Source organism: Bufo bufo, chromosome 2 (genome assembly GCF_905171765.1).
Source record: "Bufo bufo chromosome 2, aBufBuf1.1, whole genome shotgun sequence".
Taxonomy (NCBI): Eukaryota; Metazoa; Chordata; class Amphibia; order Anura; family Bufonidae; genus Bufo; species Bufo bufo.
In genome coordinates, this window is record NC_053390.1 from 401820587 (window position 1) to 401846780 (window position 26194).

At 41.6% G+C, this 26194-nt stretch overlaps 1 protein-coding gene across 1 annotated transcript; it reads right to left on the reverse strand.

The window, feature by feature from the left end:
- Nucleotides 1–684: 684 nt before the first annotated feature.
- On the reverse strand, nucleotides 685–22364 carry LOC120989270 (thioredoxin-like). Its single transcript, XM_040417262.1, has 5 exons — nucleotides 22210–22364; nucleotides 3157–3261; nucleotides 1704–1763; nucleotides 1538–1603; nucleotides 685–801 (listed from the first exon to the last, which is right to left on the reverse strand). The coding sequence occupies exons 1-5, from the start codon at nucleotides 22234–22236 to the stop codon at nucleotides 730–732; spliced, it is 330 nt and encodes a 109-aa protein (XP_040273196.1). The 5' UTR covers nucleotides 22237–22364; the 3' UTR covers nucleotides 685–729.
- Nucleotides 22365–26194: the final 3830 nt, after the last annotated feature.

Below are 26194 nucleotides of genomic sequence, written 5' to 3' on the forward strand. Positions count from 1 at the left end.
AAATCCCTTAAAAAATGTTGAAGTTGCTGTTTGTTAATGCCCCTCCCAAATAAAAATAAAAAATTGTAAAAGTTATTTAATAATAACTATATGTACCCTCACCTCAGTTGTGCGGCAACTATATTTACTTCAGACAAATTCAAAATCTACAATAAAGAGATCTTTGGGAGGGTTTTTCCAATTTTTATGGGGTTAATAGAATTTTTCAGTTATTTTAGAAGGTACTGTCACTTTTATCCAAAGAATATGAAAATCACTTGAAAATGAAATGTACATGTTACTTTGAAGCACCTTTTATGTTATTATCCTGCAAGGAAAAACTTACGGTAAATAACTAAATGTCTGTGTACAGCTTCAGCCCAAGCAGAACTATAGACATATTTCTCTTAGGTGAGCACAAGATCCATTACTGCTGCCTAAAATGAGACACTTAATGCAGCTGGAATATGATTACACACGGATCACTACAGACCATCTTCAATCATCTTCCATTATGAAGAATGTATAATGATAGTATGGTCCACCATAGTCTTATATTAGAAGAGATGTGGGGCCACAGATGCTGTGATATGATATTGTAATTATCTCACTCTTTGTTAGGTAATAGTGGTGTATCTTTTTTACATAATCATATTAGTCAACCATATTGGTTATATGTGGTAAAAAAAAAATACAGACTACATATTTTTTATCTCCAAGATGTCTTTATTTACTTGAAACTGCAACAAGTTATATATGGAACCTTAGCTCGTCAACTTTGCTGCTTAGGAAGTCAGCATTTCCACCTTGGAATCTGTACATCTAGAATGGAACAAACAAGTTATTAAAATTCTGTCTCTATTGGTAATTGCTCTATCAGGGACTTAAATTACCGTAAGTATTTTCCAGAAAAAAAATTACTTTAAATTGCAAAGTTTAAAAAAAAAGTCATGGAATATTAAGTAGTATACATGTGCAATATACCCAATTATATGGTCAGAAGAACAAGATTTTTTTTTGGAAGCTGCAAAATGGGCAGAAGTTAAAGTAACTTGTGCACCAGGTGGATGTACTGAACCATACAAGGCTAATGTCTGTGCCCAGGTGGAAATGACTTGGTAGTAGGCTGAATGGACTGGTACTTTCAACAGTTGTTGTCCCATGGGTTTATTTATTTGGAGCACAGTTTTTCCCCCCCAAAAAAATTTCATTTAATTTAAATGGAGACACAGAGGTTTTTTGTTTCAGCGAACCATGAGATTACACAAGGAGGCACTCAATGGCAGCACCCAAAGATCCGTTGTGTCCATGGATAGAAATATACCGGTTCAAAGCCCCACTGTTCTGTTCTAGCATATGTGACTGCTGAGGCCAGTGAATGGCTGCAGCAGTCACATGACCAAGCTACTGTACTTCTTGTCCTAATGGGGCCCAAACAGTGGAACTGTGGACAGATAAGTGCAATTTTTTTGTTTTATTTGGGCATGACAACTGCTTTATTAATAGAAAGAAAATCTAGTCATTGACTAAGAACTTTGTAAATAGAAGACTATTGTACCTGACGCATATTTCTGTAGAAAATAAACGTTGGTACTCCAGCGATCTCATAACTCTCTACGAATTCCTAAAAGTGAAACACAAAATAATTCTAGTAGGGCAGCATTAGCTTTGGAAAAAATATACAATTTTATACAGTTACTGTTCCATTCAATTTTGCTACTTACGTCTGCTTTTTTAACATCAATTAAAACAAACACAACATCAGGCATCTCATTGCTCATCAACTGAAAGAAACAAAAGTGTTCTGTTAGTAATTTATTAAAGGGGTTGTAGTTTTAAAGGTGGAAGTTTAAATCCATGGACCTGAGCGGAGCAGCGGAGGCTATAGAGCGCAGGAGCTGGGAGCTAGTGTCCGAAAACAGGTAGGTAAGTAGTTTGAAATAGAGGAAAGAATCAGCAGTTAAAGCAAGGAACATGGTTTTCTTCCCTAAAAGTGCGCCACCTTGTCCACGAGCCACGTCTGGTATTACAGCTCAGCTTATTCAAGTGAATGAGTCTGAGAAGCAAAACTGCAATATCAGACCCATTCCGTGGACAAAGGTGGTACTGTTTCTGGAAAATGTAGTTTTATTTAAAATAGTTTTTATATACCATATTAAGGAATCATTAGTTAATAGACAGGTGCCAGGATTTCTACCAGCAGTTTACAGCTGCAATGAATACTGGTTATGGAGCATGGCAGACGCAGTGTGAGCTCCAGCCCAGAGGGAAAGCAGATGCTATTTGTGTAAATCCAGGTGTAGAGCTTTTTATCAAGAGGGGGATGAATGCTGCTCCTGATTTCTGAGAAGGTAAATACCATACAGAAGTTGTGCTGCATATATATATATGTTGTATTTTACTCTAGAGCTGCACTCACCATTCTGCAGGTGGAGCTACTGTGTACATACTGTACATTACTTATCTTGTACTGACCTTGAGATACATCCTGTATTATACTCCAGAGCTGCACTCACTATTGTGCTGGTGTGGTTACCGTATTGGTGCATTCAAATGACCGTATGTATCTTGTGGTCCGCAAAATGTGGATCTGCTAAAAATACGGATGACGCCCGTGTGAAGTTCTTGTTGCATCCTATTTTTTTGCTGAACCATTGTAACAATGCCTATTCTTGTCCACAAAATGGACAAGAATAGGACATGTTCTAACTTTTTTGCAGGACTGCGGAATGGACATTCGGACGCGGACAGCACATGGTGTTCTGTCAGCCTTTTTGCAGACCTATTGAAATGAATGGGTCCGGACTCCGCATACAATCTGCATAAAATGTGGATCGAATGTGGACCAAAAATACGATCATGTGAATGAGGCCTAAACAAACATTGCATTACTTATCCTTTACCGATCCTGAGTTACATATCCCTGTTTACTATACTTCAGGGCTTATTGCTAACTGCAGAAAATACATGCTTGCTTGATGGAATTCTGTTGCCCTGTTACTAACCATGTGAAACCATGACTCTAAAACCATACCCCTTTTTACCAGTGCCTACAAGAAGAAACTGGAAAGGTAATTTACTTTTAGCAGGGGACAATATAAATCACAGTGAAAAAAAAAACATGAAAAAAAAAAAATTAGACATAAGACATGTATTAAACCCCAATCTTCCAGTTACCTCTATGCGGGAAGTTGTTATTTTGCATGGTCCACAGTGATCAGAGGTAAAAGCAACAACAACAAGCTTCTTTCCACTTTGCTTCAATACGTTTTCTAGTTCATGCTATACAAAAAAGAATAATAAAACATATTGATTACATGTCATTACACCTATGCTTAGTTTAGGGGTTAGATTATATGACATGAATAGGAAACTAGACAACTGTTATGCACATTAAAGAATGTTGCACCTCTTATGGGACCATCTTGACAGTTTGGTGGTAAGATTTTAAAAGGGTTTTCCAGGATTTTTAATTGATGAACTTTCCTCTGGATAGGTTATCAGTATCTGATCGGTTGGGGCATGAAACCCGGGACCCTTGCCAATCAGCTGTAATCACCGCTGCCTTCTCGTACTGTAGCTTGCCAAGCACAGCTCAGTACATTGTATAGTGGCTGTGCTTGGTATTACGCTCAGCCCTATTCACTTGAATGGGGCTGAGCTACTCCTAGGCCATATCACACATGAATGTGTTGTCACTCCCGGCCTAGGAAAAACAGAAAGAAGGCCGTGGCCTCCTCAAACAGCTAAATCGGTGGGGATCCCGGGTGTCGGACCTCCACTGATCAGATACTGAACAGAGGATAGGTCATCAATATAAAAACATCGGAAAAAAACTTTAATTTGGCCTGAACTGAAAGTGCCACAATTGCCCTGAAAAGTCATGTCCGTCACTTTGAGGTCTCCTTGGACTGTATCCAATACCTTTCAAGCTGTTTAAGGTCAACGCAGTATTAGTAATGTCAAAGTGACAGCAATGTATGTGGCTATGGGAAAGCAGATAGTAGTGACAAACTAAGCCTGTTCTTGCCACTGGTCCAATCTGCTGACCGAGAAATCTGTAAGGTTAGAGATCAGGGTATTTGCCAGAGAAAGGGCACAGCCCAGGTATGACTGAATCTGGTCAGACACTAAATATCAGTTTGCTTATGAGCTGCCTGTTGAAGCAGCAGTTGAAAAAACGGTTCCATCGTGTTTATCAAACTGTACTTGTTGCTGCTGCTTCTGCTACTTGATAAAGCAGTGGCACTGGTAGAGACAGTGGGGTAGTGCCTCAGCAGGGGTGGAGAAGGGCCTACCAGGCATGCATGTGGCAGGCATCTTCTCAGTGAAAACTGAGATACAGAGGATATCCTGGTAATATGTAGTGTTGGGCTTGAATATTCGAATAGCGAATAATATTCGCGAATATCAGCACTTCGAGAATTCGCGAATATTTTGAATATAGTGATATATATTCGTAATTTTGAATATTCTAGATTTTCTTTCATCAGTAACCTCCCTTCTTGCTTGTGGGCCAATGAGAAGGCTGCAATGTCTTTGTCTGAGCTTAGCAACATCCCTAGCAACCAATAGGAAAGTTGCCTACCCTTTACTATATAAGAACCTCCCCAGCAGCCATTTTCTGCAGTATTTTGCAGATCTGAGAGAGACAGCAGTGTCATTGCTGTGCTCTGTGCTTTCCTGTGTCATTAATTTGATAGTTAGTTAGTTTATATATATAATATAGATAGTTAGTAGGAGATAGTAAGTGTAGGTTAGATAGTGATATAGTGTAGCTGATAGGTTCTGCTGTCCATACATACATGCTAAAAGCATAGTGCTGTATGTATGTATGTATTTATTTATGCTACATACATAGTGCTGTCATGTCACAAGTTCACAACAATACTTAGTGCATTAATCACTAATAAGTAGTCAGACATGTTAAAATGTGAAGTTGCACGTATTGCGCCAAAATATTCACATCATTGGTGCAGATTTCACAATCGCAAATCTATTGGAGCTCTCTATCTGCATATAAAGCTATTGTAATGTTCTGCCGTGCCAACCATTTTCTTCAGTCTCAGGAAACTTCTAGCAGCTTGAAAATTGAAGCTATAGTGACCCACACCTGTATTTTGAGCGCATTACACGAATATTACATTGTCGATTTTTCGCGATCAAGAAAATAATTGTCGAATTCGCAAATTCTCAAATATATGACGAATATTGTACCAAATATTCGCAAAATATTGCGAATTCGAATATTGCCCCTGCCTTTCGTCACTAGTAATATGCCAGTTCAGTCTTCTTTTTGGAATCAAGAAAAAAAATTCCCAATTTTCTTTTAACAATGATTGTCTAAAAGCATGGGCATTCAATAGCCATCCCTTTACTTGATGCTAACAATATGCTCATCAGCAGCAACTAAAATGCAGCTTACCATGCTTGCCATCATGCCTGAGAACCCATTTGTTTCATTCTCTGCCCCATACTGCAATAGTTGGTCATAGCCAATATTGTCTTGATCATCATCAACATTTGTACCACAAACAGCGTCAGTATTATTCTCTAGATGTGCCTGTGATGTCCCATGTCCCCCTCCACCACCAACTCCTCCTAATCCTCCTCAAGATCTAGCTCCACTTCTTCCTGCATATGCAGATCACTAACAGTCACATGGCAGTGAGCAAGATGTGGAAGATGTTTTTCCACTACCCCTTGTTGCATTAGTCTTAGTATTTGTTCCAATATAAAGGGTTGACATTATTGATGCCATTGTTCTCCCTATAAAAACTACATGACAAGATAACGTGGTCTTAAGAGGCAGGAAATGCTCAACCCCATATGCAGTTGTGCATCTATACCCGGGGAGAAAATCTTTCACATGTGGTCCGTTGCTAATGGCGATCCCTTACACTTCTGTAATTCGCCCACTGGCCCTTGGTACTGCCAATACAGCACAGTTAGGTTAGCGTTAGGTCCCGTGCCACTTGAGATACCTTGACGTGGTGCGCGGGCTCCGCTATGTCCTTAATACAAGGATATATTGGCTAAAGTCTCATTTTAATATCAGAGTGAGGGTTTAGTCAGATTTTGTTAATTGCATCCACCACAGTAGTGCACCTATTCTTGTAAATGTTTACTTATATAGTCAATTACATCCACACATTTTGCCATCTGGTGTAGGATGTCTTTGTGGCAGTTGTGGTCCGCTGCGGGCATCCGCCATTGTAAGAATTTTTCTTCTGGGGATCGCCATTAGCAATGTACCACATGTGCAGGATTTGCTCCCCCGGGTATAGATGCACAACTGCATATGGGGTTGAGCATTTCCTGCCTCTTAAGACCACATTATCTTGTTATGTAGTTTTTTTGATGTATGCTTGGAGGTGTATAAACTCTAAATTAAATGTGCCTTGATTTTCATCCATTCATCTTTAGGTACACCTGTGAGGCCTGCGTCATATTAGTCAACCATGGTTGGGACTCACAGCCTCCTCCCCCCTCCCATTGCATGTGTGGTTTCACACTGGAGGCAACCGGGAGCTGTTTGCTGTGAGTCGGACCTTACGCTTCTGTAATTCGCCCACTGGCCCCTGGTACTGCCCATACGGCACAGGTAGGTTAGCGTTAGGTCCCGTGCCACTTGAGATACCTTGACGTGGTGCGCAGGCTCCGGTATGTCCTTAATACAAGGATATATTGGCTAAAGTCTCATTTTAACATCAGAGTGAGGGTTTAGTCAGATTTTGTTGATTGCATCCACCACAGTAGTTCACCTATTCTTGTAAATGTTTACTTACATTGTTGTCCCTGCTCACAAATCTGATGGTGTGTTCCAAGAGACTGATTACTCAACACAGATCCCAGATGAGCTGCCGCTGTCTGAAAATACTATGGTCACCATCTAGAACCACAGCCAGCAAACTTAGAAACTGCTACCAGTCTTCCTTAAACACTCTGGTTGGCAGGAAACGAAAGCTACCCTTAGATACTTCACCAGCACCTGCTGCAAGATCAGATGGACTTGGCTTCTAGTGACCCAGGAAACGTCTGCGGAGTAAGCAGAAAACTGGTGCAAGCTTGCCAGAAACAGACCTGCCAGAATGACAGGAGTGCAAACAGCAGTGGACAAGCAGAGTCAAAACCAGGAGAGATGGATAGTACAAAAACAACGGACAAGGGGTTAATCCAGAAACATGCCGCAGTCAGAATACCAGGTAAACTGCAAGAAGCTAAATCAGTAGATGTAAGGGGTTAATACATAAAACAATCTCGGCTCGGCAAATTCCTGACAGCAGGAATTCATATAGTACATCCCTGCCGTGGTGGTTTAATGTATGACGGAATTATTGACAACTTTATATTGGTCATACAGTTGCTCCATCATATGCAAGGTAGAATTTTTGTTGGAGATCAAGTGGCACAAAGGCAGACTGTTGTGTTGCTGTAAGTCACATAAGAATGGCTGAAATATGCACACACTCTCGGGGACATGGTCAGCACCACTACATTTATTATGTGTGCCATGCAGGGTGCATGTGTTTTATTTCCCAAATACAGTGCAGCCACAATATTCATGTCATTGTGGCTATGGTGCCAGTTGTAGCTGGCAGGGAAAAATCTAACTGAAAATGTTCTGCTTGATGCACAGTAGCATTCTCTTGGCCATGGTCATTAGTCAAAAGGCTGGATAGCAACATTTCATCTTAGGCCTCATGCACACGACCGTTGTTTTGGTCCGCATCTGAGCCGGACTCCGTGTGCTGTCCGCATCCGTTGCTCCGTTACGTAGCCCCGCAAAAAAAATTATAACATGTCCTATTCTTGTCCGTTTTGCAGACAAGAATAAGCATTTCAACAATGGGCCACCCGTTCCGTTCCACAAATTGCAGAAGGCACACGGGCGGCTTCTGTGTTTTTGCGGATCCGCAATTTGCGGACCGCAAAAAACGGAACGGTCGTGTGCATGAGGCCTTACACATGTAAAAGAAGAGAGTGAAAGCAACACTATGTCCTGTTTCTGTTCAGGGAGGAAGTTATCAATGGAGGTGGTGGATAAGCGTCTGGTGTGGGAACAGAGCTGCAGAACCGTGGAGATGTCAGCAGCAACCTTGTAGCAGTGGTGCATTGTGACCACCTCTTTGCAAAACATTTACCCAGTGGGCTGTGAAAGACATGTACTCTAATGTATTTGTGGCTCCACATGTGGATGGTGGCGTGCACCTTGCCACACAGTAAGAATTCCAAGGAGTGGCCCCCATGTACTCCACAATGTGAGAGTAAAAGGAAGGGCCAGTTTTTTTTTTATAAAGAAATAATGGAGTCTAGATATCCTTCATCTAGGCTGAACACACGCCATTAGTCTCCTAAAAAAGTGGAGTCCACCAAGTTGTCAGGCTGGGGCACACTCTGTTGAGCTTAATTTATATAACTTTGGCAAATTTTGTTTTAAAAATGACTACTTGGACAGAATCTACTATAATTGTTATATAAGGGCTCATTCAGATGACCATATGTGTTTTACTGTCTGCAAATTATGGATCCGCAAAACACGGATACCGGCCGTGTGCATTCCACATTTTGCAGACTGCACACGGCCAGCCCTATGATAGATATGCCTATTCTTACGGAAAATACAAATGTGATAGCACTCTGCATCCAGCATTCTGCCCTGCCTCCATGCTGGATGAGGCACTGGTGTACATTTTGGCCAAAGCGTAATAAGCCACTCACCACGTCAAGGTCGCCTCTATTGAGTGGTCCCTAACACTAGTTCCTACCTGTTTATGGGCCATGACAGCCACACAAAGTCCAGGGAATGCAGGTCAGCATGCACGCCAAGCACACTCTGCTTTTAACCCCGTCCGGTGCCATTACAGCTTTCATCGGATCCAGGGATGCAAGTACCAACATGCACACTGAGCCCACCATATACTTCTCCTGGAGCCAAATGGCTACTGGTAGGTTCTATATAAGCAGACTCAGTTTTATACTGACTTTAAAACCAGCCTCCAGGACAGATTGACTGGTCAGGTGTGCATGACTCCAAGGAGATCGCCACGCCTCCAATATATACTACAAAGAAAAAATGTGGGGGATTGAGTCAGCACAACCTGTATGTAGGTGCACATCACTATGGCGAAATACATATGCAAACGGAAAATACAAATGTGATAGCACTCTGCATCCAGCATTCTGCCCTGCCTCCATGCTGGATGAGGCACTGGTGTACATTTTGGCCAAAGCGTAATAAGCCACTCACCACGTCAAGGTCGCCTCTATTGAGTGGTCCCTAACACTAGTTCCTACCTGTTTATGGGCCATGACAGCCACACAAAGTCCAGGGAATGCAGGTCAGCATGCACGCCAAGCACACTCTACTTTTAACCCCGTCCGGTGCCATTACAGCTTTCATCGGATCCAGGGATGCAAGTACCAACATGCACGCTGAGCCCACCATATACTTCTCCTGGAGCCAAATGGCTACTGGTAGGTTCTATATAAGCAGACTCAGTTTTATACTGACTTTAAAACCAGCCTCCAGGACAGATTGACTGGTCAGGTGTGCATGACTCCAAGGAGATCGCCACGCCTCCAATATATACTACAAAGAAAAAATGTGGGGGATTGAGTCAGCACAACCTGTATGTAGGTGCACATCACTATGGCGAAATACATATACAAACGGAAAATACAAATGTGATAGCACTCTGCATCCAGCATGGAGGCAGGGCAGAATGCTGGATGCAGAGTGCTATCACATTTGTATTTTCTGTTTGTATATGTATTTCTCCATAGTGATGTGCACCTACATACAGGTTGTGAGCATGTAGCCTTAGTCTCAGCTTAGGCAAAACTGACATTCAGGGTGCCTTCACTTGCATCAGATTTTGTGGCAGAAAATTCTGCAACTGAAAATCAGTTCCATTCATTTGAATGGGGCAGCAAGCACATGGATTTCAGCAAGCACTATTAAGGTGAATGGAACTTATTTTCCATCGCACAATTTTTTTGCCACCAAATCAGCAGCATGTGAAGGCACCCTTAAAGAGGACCTGTCACCACTCCTGACATGCCTGTTTAATTAGCTTCATGCATACCCCATGTAATAACAATTCTGGAACATCTAGTCTTATGACTATGTTCTGCTATTCCTTTAATCTTTCTACTATAAGTCACAAATGAATTGCTAACAGTCTGCACTAAGGGTACAGATGGGTGGCAACTAGTTGGGGGAAGGGGGGTGTACCTGCATAGACTCACTCTATCCAATCAGTGCTGCCATTTTCAGACTGTGCAGGTACACACTTGTTACCACCCTTCTATACCCTTACTGCAGACTGCTAGCAATTCATTCATAACGTCTAGTAGAAATAATAAAGGAATGGTACAACACAGAGCCATAAAAATTGATTCTCCAAAATTGTTATTACATGAGAAATGCATGAAGCTAATAAAACAGACTAGTCAGGAGTGGTGACAGGTCTTCTTTAAAATGACTTAATATTGTCACAGTCATTAAAGCAATGCAAATTACCTGTAATATCAAATGTCCATATACGCAATGATATCCCATATCATTATTATATAACAATACATAAATAGGGGTGTGGTTTAGGTGTGGTACCTAGAATTGTGCCAACACACAGCTTGTCAGGGTAGATTACTGGAACTGTGACTGTGAAGCATGTAAACCTGATGAAATTACACTGCTTACATCAGAAGAAAAGAATCTGGGTCTACACTGGCAGCTATGCGAACAAAGTAAAAGCCTGTTCAACAAATGTATTCTTGTTTCATCTTGTCCACTAATATAAGTGCAATCCTGTAATAATGGATATGACTATAAGATGACAGTGCCATTACACATTACTAAAGTATTTAGGGGTTATTTATTATTATTTATTATCCTGGAATACGTCTATATTAGCCGTATTTCACAGGCAGATTGCACCGCAACGGTAAGATGTGCCACAATCTGTAACTTTTCCCCGCTCAAGCCAGGTCTAAAAAGTGGGTGTGGCGTGGGCGTACTAATATAACTGGACTTAAAGGGCGTATCCCACAAATAATGTAAAAAATGAAAGTTAACCTCTTCAGGACACAGGGCGTACCGGTAGGCCCTGATGTCCTGGTACTTAAAGGACACAGGGCATACGGGTACGTCCTGTGTATTTCCGATCACCGCCGCCCGGCGGGCGGTGATCGGAACCCGGTGCCTGCTCAAATCATTGAGCAGGCACCTTGGCTAAATGAGCGGGGGGGTCCCGTGACCCCCCCCCCCCCCATGTCAGCGATCGCCGCAAACCGCAGGTCAATTCAGACTTGCGGTTTGAGGCTTTACCTGCGGTTTGCGGCTTTACCTGCGGTTTGCGGCGGTGCCATCCGGTCCCCATGCGGCTGTAGGGGAACCCGATGGCATGGAAAGCAGCGCAATGCCTAAGGAAGGCATTGCGCTGCCTTCCGGTGACGAGCCTGTGAGAACCAGCCCCCTGGATCTCACAGGCCAGAAGCTGTATGAGTAATACACACAGTATTACTCATACAGCCAATGCATTCCAATACAGAAGTATTGGAATGCATTGTAAAGGCGGGCGGTGATCGGAACCCGGTGCCTGCTCAAATCATTGAGCAGGCACCTTGGCTAAATGAGCGGGGGGGTCCCGTGACCCCCCCCCCCATGTCAGCGATCGCCGCAAACCGCAGGTCAATTCAGACTTGCGGTTTGAGGCTTTACCTGCGGTTTGCGGCTTTACCTGCGGTTTGCGGCGGTGCCATCCGGTCCCCATGCGGCTGTAGGGGAACCCGATGGCATGGAAAGCAGCGCAATGCCTAAGGAAGGCATTGCGCTGCCTTCCGGTGACGAGCCTGTGAGAACCAGCCCCCTGGATCTCACAGGCCAGAAGCTGTATGAGTAATACACACAGTATTACTCATACAGCCAATGCATTCCAATACAGAAGTATTGGAATGCATTGTAAAGGCGGGCGGTGATCGGAACCCGGTGCCTGCTCAAATCATTGAGCAGGCACCTTGGCTAAATGAGCGGGGGGGTCCCGTGACCCCCCCCCCCCCATGTCAGCGATCGCCGAAAACCGCAGGTCAATTCAGACTTGTGGTTTGAGGCTTTACCTGCGGTTTGCGGCTTTACCTGCGGTTTGCGGCGGTGCCATCCGGTCCCCATGCGGCTGTAGGGGAACCCGATGGCATGGAAAGCAGCGCAATGCCTAAGGAAGGCATTGCGCTGCCTTCCGGTGACGAGCCTGTGAGAACCAGCCCCCTGGATCTCACAGGCCAGAAGCTGTATGAGTAATACACACAGTATTACTCATACAGCCAATGCATTCCAATACAGAAGTATTGGAATGCATTGTAAAGGATTAGACCCCCAAAAGTTCAAGTCCCAAAGTGGGACAAAAAATAAAGGGAAAAAAAAGTTGAGAAAATAAAGTTTTCCCCAAAAAAAATTAAGTTTCAAGTAAAAATAAACAAAAACGTAATTTTCCCCAAATAAAGTAAAAAAAAAATTGCTAAAAAATTGCAAAAAAATAGGGGGGGGGGGGGGGGGGGGGGGGAGTATACATATTAGATATCGCCGCATCCGTATCGACCGGATCTATAAACATATCACATGACCTAACCCCTCAGATGAACACCGTAAAAAATAAAAAATATAAATTGTGCAAAATAAACCATTTTTTGGACACCTTACATCACAAAAAGTAGCAGCAAGCGATCAAAAAGGCGGTTTCCCTCCAAAATAGTACCAAACTGTCACCTCATCCCGCAAAAAATGAGCCCCTACCTGAGACAATCGCCAAAAAAAAACAAAAAAAAAAAAAAAACTATGTCTCAGAATATGGAGACACTAAAACATCATTTTTTTTGTTTTAAAAAACCTGTTAGTGTAAAACTTACATAAATAAAAAAAAGTATACATATTAGGTATAGCAGCGTCCGTAATAACTTGCTCTATAAAAATATCACATGATCTAACTCCTCAGGTTAATAACGTAAAAGAATAAAAATAAAAACGGTGTAAAAAAAGCTATTTTTTGTCACCTTACATCACAAAAAGTGTAATAGCAAGCGATCAAAAAGTCACACGCACCCCAAAATAGTGCTAATAAAACAGTCATCTCATCCCGCAAAAATCATACCCTACCCAAGGTAATCGCCCAAAAACTGAAAAAATTATGGCTCTCAGACTATGGAAACACTAAAACATGATTTTTTTTGTTTAAAAAGAAATCATTGTGTAAAACTTACATAAATAAAAAAAAAGTATACATATTAGGTATCGACGCATCCGTGACAACCTGGTCTATAAAAATATCACATGATCTAACCTGTCAGATGAATGTTGTAAATAACAAAAAATAAAAACGGTGCCAAAACAGCTATTTCTTGTTACCTTGCCTCACAAAAAGTGTAATATAGAGCAACCAAATATCATATGTACCCTAAACTAGTACCAACAATACTGCCACCCTATCCCGTAGTTTCTAAAATGGGGTCACTTTTTTGGAGTTTCTACTCTAGGGGTGCATCAGGGGGGCTTCAAATGGGACATTGTGTAAAAAAAAAAACAGTCCAGCAAAATCTGCCTTCCAAAAACCGTATGGCATTCCTTTCCTTCTGCGCCCTGCCGTGTGCCCGTACAGTAGTTTAAGACCACATATGGGGTGTTTCTGTAAACTACAGAATCAGGGCCATAAATATTGAGTTTTGTTTGGCTGTTAACCCTTGCTTTGTAAAAGTAAAAAAAATATCAAAATGGAAAATCTGCCAAAAAAGTGAAATTTTGAAATTGTATCTCTATTTTCCATGAATTCTTGTGGAACACCTAAAGGATTAACAAAGTTTGTAAAATCAGTTTTGAATACCTTGAGCGGTGTAGTTTCTTAGATGGGGCCACTTTTATGGAGTTTCTACTCTAGGGGTGCATCAGGGGGGCTTCAATTGGGACATGGTGTCAAAAAAAAACAGTCCAGCAAAACCTGCCTTCCAAAAACCGTATGGCATTGCTTTCCTTCTGCGCCCTGCTGTGTGCCCGTACAGCGGTTTACGACCACATATGGGGTGTTTCTGTAAACTAAAGAATCAGGGCCATGAATATTGAGTTTGGTTTGGCTGTTAACCCTTGCTTTGTAACTGGAAAAAAATGATTAAAATGGAAACTCTGCCAAAAAAGTGAAATTTTGAATTGTATCTCTATTTTCCATTAATTCTTGTGGAACACCTAAAGGGTTAACCACGTTTGTAAAATCAGTTTTGAATACCTTGAGGGGTGTAGTTTATAGAATGGGGTCATTTTTGGGTGGTTTCTATTATGTAAGCCTCGCAAAGTGACTTCAGACCTGAACTGGTCCCTAAAAATTGGGTTTTTGAAAATTTCTGAAAAACTTCAAGATTTGCTTCTAAACTTCTAAGCCTTGTAACATCCCCAAAAAATAAAATATCGTTCCCAAAATGATCCAAACATGAAGTAGACATATGGGAAATGTAAAGTAATAACTATTTTTGGAGGTATTACTATGTATTATAGACGTAGAGAAATTGAAACTTGGAAATTTGCAATTTTTTACAAATTTTTGGTAAATTTGGTATTTTTTTATAAATAAAAATGATTTTTTTTTTTTACTTCATTTTACCAGTGTCATGAAGTACAATATGTGACGAAAAAACTATCTCAGAATGGCCTGGATAAGTCAAAGCGTTTTAAAGTTATCACCACTTAAAGTGACACTGGTCAGATTTGCAAAAAATGGCCTGGTCCTTAAGGTGAAATATGGCCATGTCCTTAAGGGGTTAAATATCACAACATACATAACAATCTTTCTGACAGAGCTAGATCTAGCCCTGGAACACACCTGGATCCAGAGATCATACCATTCATTGCTCCAATTGCTCTGCTAGATTTATTTCAAGCTGATATCTCCGGGAGTATGTCCTTTTTGCTGTAGCACTCTCCCTATCACAGCTCAGGGGGCATGTCCTTTTTCACTGCAGTTATCTCCCTATCACAGCTCAGGTGGTGTGAATTTTATTTTACAGCTCTCTTCCTGTAACTGCTTCTCACTTCAAGTTGAGCTATAACAATACATTTTATTGAATAATTCCATGGCTAAATCACTATGTAGGACTGTGGTAGGAGGGTTTTCATGCCAACCAGCCAATTGGTGTGATTGGAAGCCAAGTCAATCAGGTTTCTGTCTTTGTGTCCAATGCTAGAGCTAGGCAGGGAATTTAAAAGGGTTTTCCAAGATTTTACAACTGCATAGGTCATCAGTATCTGATCGGTGGAGGTCCAACATCCGAGACCTCTGCCGATCAGCTGTTTGAGAAGATACTGGTGCTCTTGTGAGTGCCGCTGCCTTCTGCATGCTTACCCAGGTATCGCAGTTCAGCCCCATTTATTTTAATGAGGTTAAGCTGCCCCTAGGCCATGTGACTAATAAACATGTCGTCACTCAGTCTAGGGAAAGCCGCAAAAAGGCAAGGGCGCTACTGCGGAAAACCCCTTTAAGACTGCTGATTCTTAATTAAATTGCCTGTGATTTTATTTGTATCAGGAGGAGTCTATATAGTGCGATGTCTGCAGGCAGCATGTTAGGGTGCCCCCACACATGGTGGAAAATTCCTCCAGAAAATATACCACATAAAAACTTCCTCCATGTTAACCTATGGTACTGAAAAGTGTCAATCCTTTGCACTGTGTTCCACTGCAGAATTGATATTCCATAAAATAAATAATGAAGCTGAACGTCTCCATGCATTTTGAAAATTCAAAATTCACAAAGTAATCCGCATGTAAAAATCGACACCATAATTACAAAATCTTCACCTATGTGAAAATCCACACCTGTGTTTTTTCTATTGGGCATGTGCACACAGATATAGCTGTCAATCACTGATAAGGGATTCTCATGTACAATTGAACTGAGAAAAAGCAGAGACTTAAAAATGTATAAATTGCAAGCTTTGCCGAATCTTTTAAGACTATAATATACTCACAAGAGTGCAGCTGAGAGCTGCGTCTTCTTGTTGGCTGAAGGCGCGCCTAAAGGGCTTGTCTCATGAAAAATATTCTACAATTTTTAAACCAGCATCTGGATCTGAATTCTTTTGTAATTGTATGTAATTAAAAATTTAGCATAACCCCTGAGTTATTCAATAAAATGTATCTGTATAGTGCCACCTGCTGTTCTTTTTCTTGTTTCTTTGTCCTGCTCACTGAGAAGGCCGCACATGCTCAATTTCATCCTTCAGCTGCCTCCTGAGCTGTGATAGGGAGAGCATGGACACACCCCCTGAGCTGCAGCAGTAAAGACACTCCCCTTGAGCTGTCAGCTTGATATACCCTGTAAATCTAGCAGAGCAATGAGATCTCTGGATCCATGGGAGGTACAGGGCTGGTTCTAGCTTTGTTAAAAAGAGATTGTCATGTACTATATGATGTCTGATTTTCATTTTTTACATTAGCCATAGTATAATCCCTTTTACTGCCCTTGAACATGCTGTGTAATCTATCATTAGCATGTTATAGAGCAGGAGCAGCTTAGTAGAATCATATATATTTTTTCGCAGGGAGATTCAGTTTAACTTCTATTTCATTCACTTACATCCCTGCTTTTTCCATGATTTGGAGTTTGGTGGGTGGTGTCACCTTTTCTGTACCACTATACTTACAGAGATAGCTATCAATCACTGAGTTGGACAACCCACTGGACTCCCAAGAATAGAAAAAATAGGCATTGAATGAAATACAAGAGTTATACTTAATTTTTTTCCCAAAAATACAAAATTACTTTATATATCAATCTGCTCAGCTCCTCCTGCTCTATAACTAGGGTGGCAAAACGTCTGGCTTTAGACTGGACAGTCTGTACCAGGCCTGAATGGGCGCTTGGGTGTCCTCCATTTTTGTGGCTCCATGCTAAAATAGAAGCACTGTCCTTTGAGCATGCGTTACAGCTACAGACTGACTGAGGCCTTCTCTCACTCCCAATCAGTCACTAGAGCCAGCCAACATGTCACTCTGTCACTAACTGAAGGTGAGAGAAGCACTCTGGACCCTCGCACAGCTCACGTTAAGGTCCTCCCTCTTTTCGTTTTCTTTTTCCAGGAACCATTACTGGAAGAGGGGTGTGGCTTAGCAGTGGCCTATAATGGGGTGTGACAGGGGGCATGGTCTATGATGTCCTTTTTGGGGCTAATCAAGTGGCTACCCTATCTGTAACATGCTGCTGTCAGATCAGACCCCATGCTCAATATGGAAGTTTTCTTTTATAAATAAAGATAAAAAATACTTTTGTGGAGATTCTGGTTCACTTTGCAATTATAGGTTATGCTATTACATGGGGGCACTAATAAGACTTTTACTATGTTAAAATTATATAAAGAACACCATTACTAGACTCAGAACCTAAGTGGGGACTTTTACTGTATTGGAGTTTACTTAGGGGGTACTGTTACTGTGTGGGAGCACTAATGGGGTCAATTAACAAATCGTGTCACTAAACAGACAGCATTACTGTTAGAGGACACTAAGAAGACAATATCACTAAGTAGGGGACACTATCACTGTACAGGGGCAAATATGCGGCCATTAACCCCTTCACGCATTATGACATACCTGTACGTCATAATGTTTGAGGGTATTTATAGAGAAGGCCTCTGTACCCACCCGCAATGACAGGAAGTGGCGATCTCGCCGCCCCTGTCATTGTCATTTAACCCCTGTGAGTGAAGGCAGAGGGATGCAGCTGACTACCGATTGGAGCCCCCACAGTGAAATCGCAGGGCGCCGATCGGTTGCCATGGCAGCCTGGATCCTGCTCAAGCGATTCAGGCCTGTCATGGCATTCTCCATACTGAGCTATACAGGGTGCATAGCTCAAAATGGAGAGTAAAAATCCTATTCACCCTAATAGATCTCTATTAGGGTGAATGGGAGAGGGGATCAAAAGATCCCATTTACTAGCACCCTATGGGGGCTAATAGTAAAATAAAAAGGAAAAAACGTTAAAGAAAATTAAATAAAAAAAGCACCAATATATTAAAAGTTTAAATCACCCTCCTAAATGATGGCATTAAAAAATCGTAAACCCACTAAAAATAATCCCTCATATAGCTATGTGAACGGAAAAATAAAAAAAGTTATGTTATTGGAATGTGAGGAGGAAAGATCCAAAATGCAAAAATGAAAATAAGACTCGAATTTAAGGGGTTAATAATGTGCATAAGCATTAAAGGAAAGGATTACTGTGAAGATAAAGTAACGAAGCTCTGGTATTGTTAAAGGGGCACTAAAGGTCTAGTATTACTGTGATGGGAGAACGAACATTATTGTGCTTTTGCTTTGCAGCTTCAATTATATACTATTGGAGCCTGGCTGTGTCCTTTAGTGAACTTGTGATTTATCCTTGAATCAGTGAATATGACTTTTTTCAGTTGCATGCATTTACATGTGTGTTGTAACATTAGGGGTTCACTACTACTGTCTAGAGGCATTAACAAGGCATCGTGAGGGGTAGCACAAAAAAGGAAATCTATTTGGCATTATAATTTTTGAGAGAACTATAGTTATGACTTCATTACTATACAGCAAATCAATATGGCCGCCTGTGTCAGGAGCAGGCTGAAAAATAGGGGGGAAGCAGGATGTTATTGTTGAAAAGGACACAGGTGTGGCTGTTATGGTCATTTAACCTTCTCTATTTATTGTTGTTTCTCCCACTATGCTATGCGGTTTATAGCTTCTATTGGAGTTGTGGATAGCTGGTGTGTGGATCTCGGCTGAGTTTCCGGTGCTGCCATAGCCACTTGAAGTTAAGTGTTTTCTTTCCCTTTTGTATTTTGTTTGGGTTATTTTGTGTGTTGCATTTCCCTGTCATTTGTATTAAGGCCTGAGGGGGACTCCTGTTTGTCCTTCCTTTTAGAGGAACAGGTTGTCTCAGTCCTGACATTAGTACCAGGGTCCTATAGGGTGAGTTAGGACACTAAGTATTCCTGTGTATGAACTCACCTACCTCTGGGGTCTGTTCATACTGGTAGTAAGTCAGGACTTTGATTAGGGTTTTACTAGGAGGTGTCCATCTCCTTTCCCTAGTTTCCAGGCCTTATTCCCTCACCCCTTTCCCTCCTATGTTCGGTGTGGTGTTTCCTTCCCACACCCGAACATGAAAGCATCAAGATGGGAAGTTTGTGTAGAGGGTGAGTAGTATGTGGGGATGGTGCTGGTAAAGCTACGAGCCAAAGATGTCCTGGCAGCAAACTCTGCAAGAGATAAGAAGTCATCAGAAGTCATCATGGCAGTCTGGGTCAGATGAAGAAAGAAGGAGGAGGACAAAGGGAAAACCTCTAATTAACTACTGGATTTATCTTCACTGTATTCACTTATATAGTCAGTAGAGAGTCTTTTTAGAACTGGTATCTGTCATTATTATATGGTTACTGTATAGTAGTAATATTGACCTTTAGATTTTTATTCACTAACACATTATAATGGTCAAACATCAGACACTATGTGGTAATATATGGTCAAGTGATATTATTTGGCCTTTGTGTAGTAGTTTTATATGGCAACTGTATGAAATTAAAAGTATTCTATAGATTCATTTTATGACAGGGCAAATTATTTGGCAAATTACCTTTTTGGATTTCTTCCATCAAACTGAATTTTAATTATCAACTAATATCCAATTTACCGCTAAGTTAGTGTATGCAAGCCCATCGTGTTATAAAAGTTGTCTTCATTTTACATACATAAATATATATTTATATATATTTTTGGTGGGGTACACATATGCCTTTGGGTTAGATGTTTTAAAACCTTAGCAATGAGCCAGTCCTGGATGTCAATACTGCAGCAGAGAAGAGTGCTTAATGGTGGCAGATTCCAGTTATGATGATATGTGGTCACGTAACTGTGCAGGGTGTGAGAAGGGAGGCATGTATAAATTGGAAGGGGGTTAGTACAGGCAATCATTTTACAGCCTATAATAGAAAGGAGAGGGAAAATTTGAAACAAAAAATAATATTGATATTTGTAAAGAAAAAGACTAGGAGTTTGGGGCAGCAAGGGTTTTGGAGGATGAAGGATCTGGATAAGGAAGGAGACTGTAGGACTTAGAGGAATATGCAGAACCAAATTGATAGTGAATGGGAACTGTCAGAAGAAGGGAGAGGAGAAACTGGAAAAAGACAAAAATTATGTATGAAATATAATTAAGATTTACTATTACTGATCATTTGTTCTACAGTATTGAGCTACCAGGAACACACTTTTAATATGTAGTAAATATTATTGGTTAGTCAATAGTCACTTTAAAAAAAATATATTTTTAGAGTTGCTCAATCTTGAGGTAAAAAGATAGAAATTATGGGGGTTATTTATTAAACAGAAATACACCTAAATTAGGCATTTTTCTGGTGCAGATTGCGCAGCAAAAGTCCTTTGCTCCGCAATCTGTGACTTCTCCCTGTTCACGCCAAGTCTAAAAAAGTGGGAATGGCATGAGCGGGGAAGGTCAGGGCTGGTACACCTAAATGGTCTAAATGTAAGACATCTATGAAGCTGTCTTACATTTAGAAGTGGCGGTGGATCCTCCGAAGTCATGTAGAGGCCAGCGCAGTGCCAGTGAAGGGCTTTAATAAGACTGGCGCCTAAAACGCCAATCTTAATAAATGTGCTACTATGTATTTACAATAATACAGTTATATTTCCTAAAAATCTCCTTAAACCTATTTGCAATATTTTCGCATTAAGTTCAACTTAGAGATGATGCAATACTTTACCATAGTCCTTATGTGCATAATTACACCCTTTATTTTCATAATCACACCCAAAAATATTGTGAAGACTGCACAGCTCTACTACTTTGCAACATATTATAGACCTGGCACTTTTTTTTTTTAAGGATTACATTACTACTTCCTTGATGCGTTGCCTCTGAGCCCTTGGATTAATTTTGTCAGCCACTCCTCAATGCATCCACATTGTTCTATTCTGAAGATATATGAACCGCCCATAGCAAGAAATCACAATGCAGCTTTTATTGTACTATTGAAAAAAATCTGAGCTGGACTGTGATATGTTGCTATGTTTAACAAAGACAGATTTTCTTACAGTTTTCATAAATCCATCCCTGTGTCTTCACCAGTTGGGAACGACAGCTTTTGTTTTTTGCAAAAGCCACGACTTACCACATTTGGGTAAGGCCCATTATATAGGAACAGTAATATGAAAGTTATAGCAGTGGTAGTCTCTGTAGCTCTTCTTTTTCCCTCCCAAATCCACTAACACTCATATTGTAGTGTTGTATGTAAATATGTTTAGCGTTACGTATGGAATCGTCATTGTAGGGTTTTATCCAAAGTTCTGACGTTTAGTATAACTTTTAGCATAACTAAACATACATATACAGAACTCTATTGCTAAACCGATATAAAGAGATTTTTGGTCTAAAATATAAATGTAAATTTTCTCCCAAAATTTTTGATTTCTGTAATGTCAAATGCAATGTATGTTTATTGGAGGAACGGTCAATAATTGTGATTTTTTTTTTTTCTTGAATCAATGTTTGCAATATGTTAGTTACAGGCATATCAAACAGGGTGTTCCATCAGTGGGGGTAACTCCATGTTATGTTGCAAATAAATGGGCACCATGTTCACTGAAAATGAGCTCAGCATGCGGAGTGAAGTCTCTCACTGAAAGGTTCTCAAGAAGTAGAAACAATGAAACAATGGTCTAAATAACACCCTAAGGACTTGATGTTTAAAATATTCTCTCTCCTGTAGAGTTCTTTATTATCTATCAAAAAGACAACTCTTTCTCGGCATAAGATGGAGAGGAACAATCTATAAAGCAATGTTAGGGAATGTATCCTCTTTCACTTATCCACTGGATCCAGTCCTCCTTTTGATAAAGATGTTTGGGATACAATGTGAAAGAAACCTTATACTGAATGTATTTTTTGTATCTTCTACTCATACTCTGACTTACATTACTTTTATGCTACATTCGCTGGAAGAATGTCTCTAATGTTAAACTTGAAGAAAAAAAACAGCAATATAACTTTAGATAGACAGCCAGCTAGATGGATGATATATAGATGGATATATAGACAGACTGAAATACAGATAGATAAATTACAGAGAGACAAAATCATAATAATCATGAATATATTATAAAAAAGTATATATTATTAAAAGTAAATAGAATAACAGATTTACCTGATCTTGTATGCAAAGTAGAGGCATGATTTCTTTCTATGGCTGCACGTATTCTTCTTCCTAATGTCTCGTATGAAGATGTTGTAGCATGCTCTGGATGCTTAAAGGCTGTTTCCTGGTATTTCTGAGTTTTCCAATGACCCTCAGGGAAACAGCCCAGCCCATTATTGCAAAGTACAATTAGATTAGTACTGTGCTCACCAATATTTGGGAGTGGCACAAATTAGTGTGGGTGTTAAAATTCTCCAGTATATGTAATAGCCACTCATGGGTTCACGTGTATAGTTGCAAGACAAAGTAAGTGAACCATGTTGATTGCTAATATGGTGGTCTAATTGTTATTTAACCTCCCTGGCGGTATGAATATGTCAGGAATTTTGTACCAAAAGTAGTACAATTTTTTGCATGGAAATTTGGTCAGGTGCAGGATCATCGCCGTTGTCACTTTCCAGATCAGTGTCAGACGACAAATCTCCCCACGACTCACTATCGCTCAGTTCTGCGAGCACCTCCGTGTCACTGTCGCTGTCACTCAACTGGTCCAAACACACTTTTGTAGTACAGTGGCGCTTTTTTGAAGCCATGTTATAATTAAGCACAAATGGCAGTAAAATGGCAGGCAAGGGGCACTTTACAGTGATCAACTGTCAGATCTGAGGTGATACAGTGCAATCCTCTCAGATTACAATGTATTACCTGTTTTATGTGTGTGTGTCACTTTATAATTTTGAATTTCCCACCCAGTTCCACTCCCATGCGCCGCAGGTGCTCGCAGGGAACGGAACCAGGAAGTCAGATGCCGGCCGGCGCTCTCGCCTGCGATCACAGAGGAGAAGGTAAGGGGACTCTGCTGACAACTTTTTAATGTTAACCCGAGTGTGACTCGGGGTTACCGCTCCTGGCAGGGAAAATTAACCCCGAGTCACGCTCGGGAATACCGCTAGGAAGGTTAAAGGGGTTGTCTTGCGAAAAATATTCAACAGTTTTCAAACCAGCATATGGATTTGAAAACTTTTGTAATTGCATGCAATTAAAAATTTTGTATAGCCAATGAGTTATCCAATAAAATGCATCTGTATAGCGTCACCTGCTTTTTCTTATTTCTTTGTCCTGCTCACTGAGAAGGCTGCACATGCTCAGTTTCATCCTTCAACTGCCTCCTGAGCTGTGATAGGGAGAGAGCTCAGCAGAAAAGACACATACCCTTAGCTGCAGCAACAAAGACACTCCTCTTCAGCTGCTAGCTTGATATAAATCTAGCAGAACAATGAATGGGGAGATCTCTGGATCCATGAAAGGTACAGGGCTGGTTCTAGCTTTGTTACAAATATATAGTCATGTACTATATGATGTTTGCTTTTGATTTTGTACATTAATCAAAGGATAAGTCAGAACTGTAGACAAAAAGAATTTAAGTAAACTAATAGCACACAAATGAGTGCACATTCGTGTGTTTTATTGAGCACATTGAGTAAACATCCACAGTGTACGGTGAAAATGTAAATACTTAATAATGTATAGATCCCCCTTTAGCAGCAATCATCTCCATAAAATGTTTCTGAAAGCTGTAAATAAGAGTTGTACAATGCTGAGGAGGAATTTTGCACCATTCTCCCCTGCAAAACGCTCTTCAGGCAATGCCACATCAACTCGAAAAGTTTCAACCATGCTTTAGTTAATTTACTTGTTGGCTCTGGGTCATTGTCTTGTTGCATTGTCTAACATCTTTTCAGCTTGAGGTCATGGTGTCACGGATGGTGTACAGGAAACAAGACAATACCATATAAACAATGTCTCTCTGGATCCACAACTAAGGAACAAAGGGAGACCCCTGCAATAGAGCTGCCGCTCTCCCTCAATGCTCAGCCTATGCGAACACCCCAAAGGTGGATGGCCGCATATCCACGTTCCTCGGCTATCTATTACCTGAAGACCCTACAATAGTGAAGGGACACGACCACCGGCTCCCTACACTGACACGGAGGGAGTCAGGGTCACCTGGATCCAGAAAAGACAAAAACATAAATACATAAACAGCACTTATCTGCAGACGACTGAGGACTGGGAACTGGGAACAGCATGCACACACACTCCAGGAAGTTGTATCAGCCGCACACTACTGCATTATGGGGAGGAACTTAAAGGGTAGCGATCAGTCTGACTGCATGACAGCTGAGATAGACTAACGAGATGAGAAACTAAACCAAAACAAAGAAATTCAAGGAGGAGGATCTGAGAAGCTCCTGTGAGCGCTTCTCAGCTGTCTGGCTGTGACACATGGACTGCTGTCCATTCTCCTGTAAAATGTTTTGATATACCTTAGAATTCATTGATCCCTAAATGATCTGAAGGCTTCCAGGCCATGAGGCAGCAAAGGAATCCCAAATCGTGATGCACTCTCTAGTTTCTTTACAGTTGGGATGAGGCTTTGCTGTTGGTGTGCATTGTGCTAAAAAAAAGTTGCTCTTTTGTCCAATCTACCCATAGAACATTTTCCCAGAAACATTGTGGACTGCCATGAAACCCAGCCCGAAACCAAGGCCCGCAACAAATACCCCCTCCCACCCTCCCCGTAAGCTACCCAAACCTAAGGACAATCAACACAGGGCTACCATTTTGTTGGGTGGTAATCGGCCATAGCTTTATTTTTATTTATTTCCTATGACACAGAAAAACCCGAGCTTTAAGCTGCTCGAATCATCAATCATCAGGAGCAGTGCGCTGGCCACTGGACTCACAGTGGGCAAGTCTGCCATTTTTATTCACCCCGTACTCTTACTTGTGTTCATACCACCAGCTGTGACTTAGTAGGAAGTATACCCGATCCACACTACAAAAGAAAACAGAAGTCAGGGACACAGAAAAACACTGGCAAATAACAGGGAACACCCTTAACCGTAAGGCACTGCCAAAAACAAAGGGCGGGCAGGAACAACCGCTGGCCGGCCAAGGGGGGGAAGAAGGGGAGGGGAGAGGAATATATACTGTGGGAGCAGAGGGGGGGAAATCCGCCTGAGCACATGGAGGGAAGAGGAGGGGGCAGCAATCAGCACGGAGGAGTTTTAACCTCCAAGCTGCTGAAACCCTGCCTGGTGCTATACCCAGGCCACCCACGGACTCCCTCCACCCCTCACAGGCAGAACAAGACAGAACCACAGCAACAAGGAAGGGGGTCCCAGCAGTCCCAGATCACCTTCCTTATCCAGTCAGGGTCTCCACAGATTGCCAAGAAAGCCAGCCCGAAATCAGGGCCAGCAACAAATAACCCCTCCCCCCATAAGGTACCCAAACCGAAGGGCAATCAACACAGGACTACCATGTTGTTGGGTGGTGATCGGCCACAGCTTTATTTTCTCTATGACACAGAAAAACCCAAGCTTTAAAATGCTCGAACCATCAATCATCAGGAGTGGTATGCCGGCCGCTGGACTCCCAGCGGGCAAGTCCGCCATTTTTCTTCACCCTGTGTTCATACTGCCACAGAGGAGCCACTGTACTCCTACATGGGGCTCCGACCACCACCCAACATGAACATAGCTTGCTCTACCCTTTCCTGTAGACTGGATAGGAAAATGTCAAGGCCAATGTCGGATAGATGGACACCGTTCGGGTGCATCAAAACCCTGTTATCCCCCTACAATTGGCCCTGGCGAACCACTATACCCAACCGGGACCGGATAAAATGTGAAATCCGGGCGTTCACTGTTCTGCGGGACTTCTCCATGGCCTCAGAATCCCTAGCGCCATGCCAGACAATACGGGGAACAATCTCCGTCGAGACCAGAACCATGTCTGCCCGCATAAGCGTCATAAGCTCTGCCAGATGTAAGGTGCAGATATCATTCCCCCCAGCATGGATTACCAGAATTACGGGCCCAGCTGAGGGCCTGCCAATGTCTACCACATCGGGAAGGACTTGGGACCAACAGAGACCACGGATACCGCCCCAGAACACATCCACTTCCCGAAAACCCAAAGTACGACC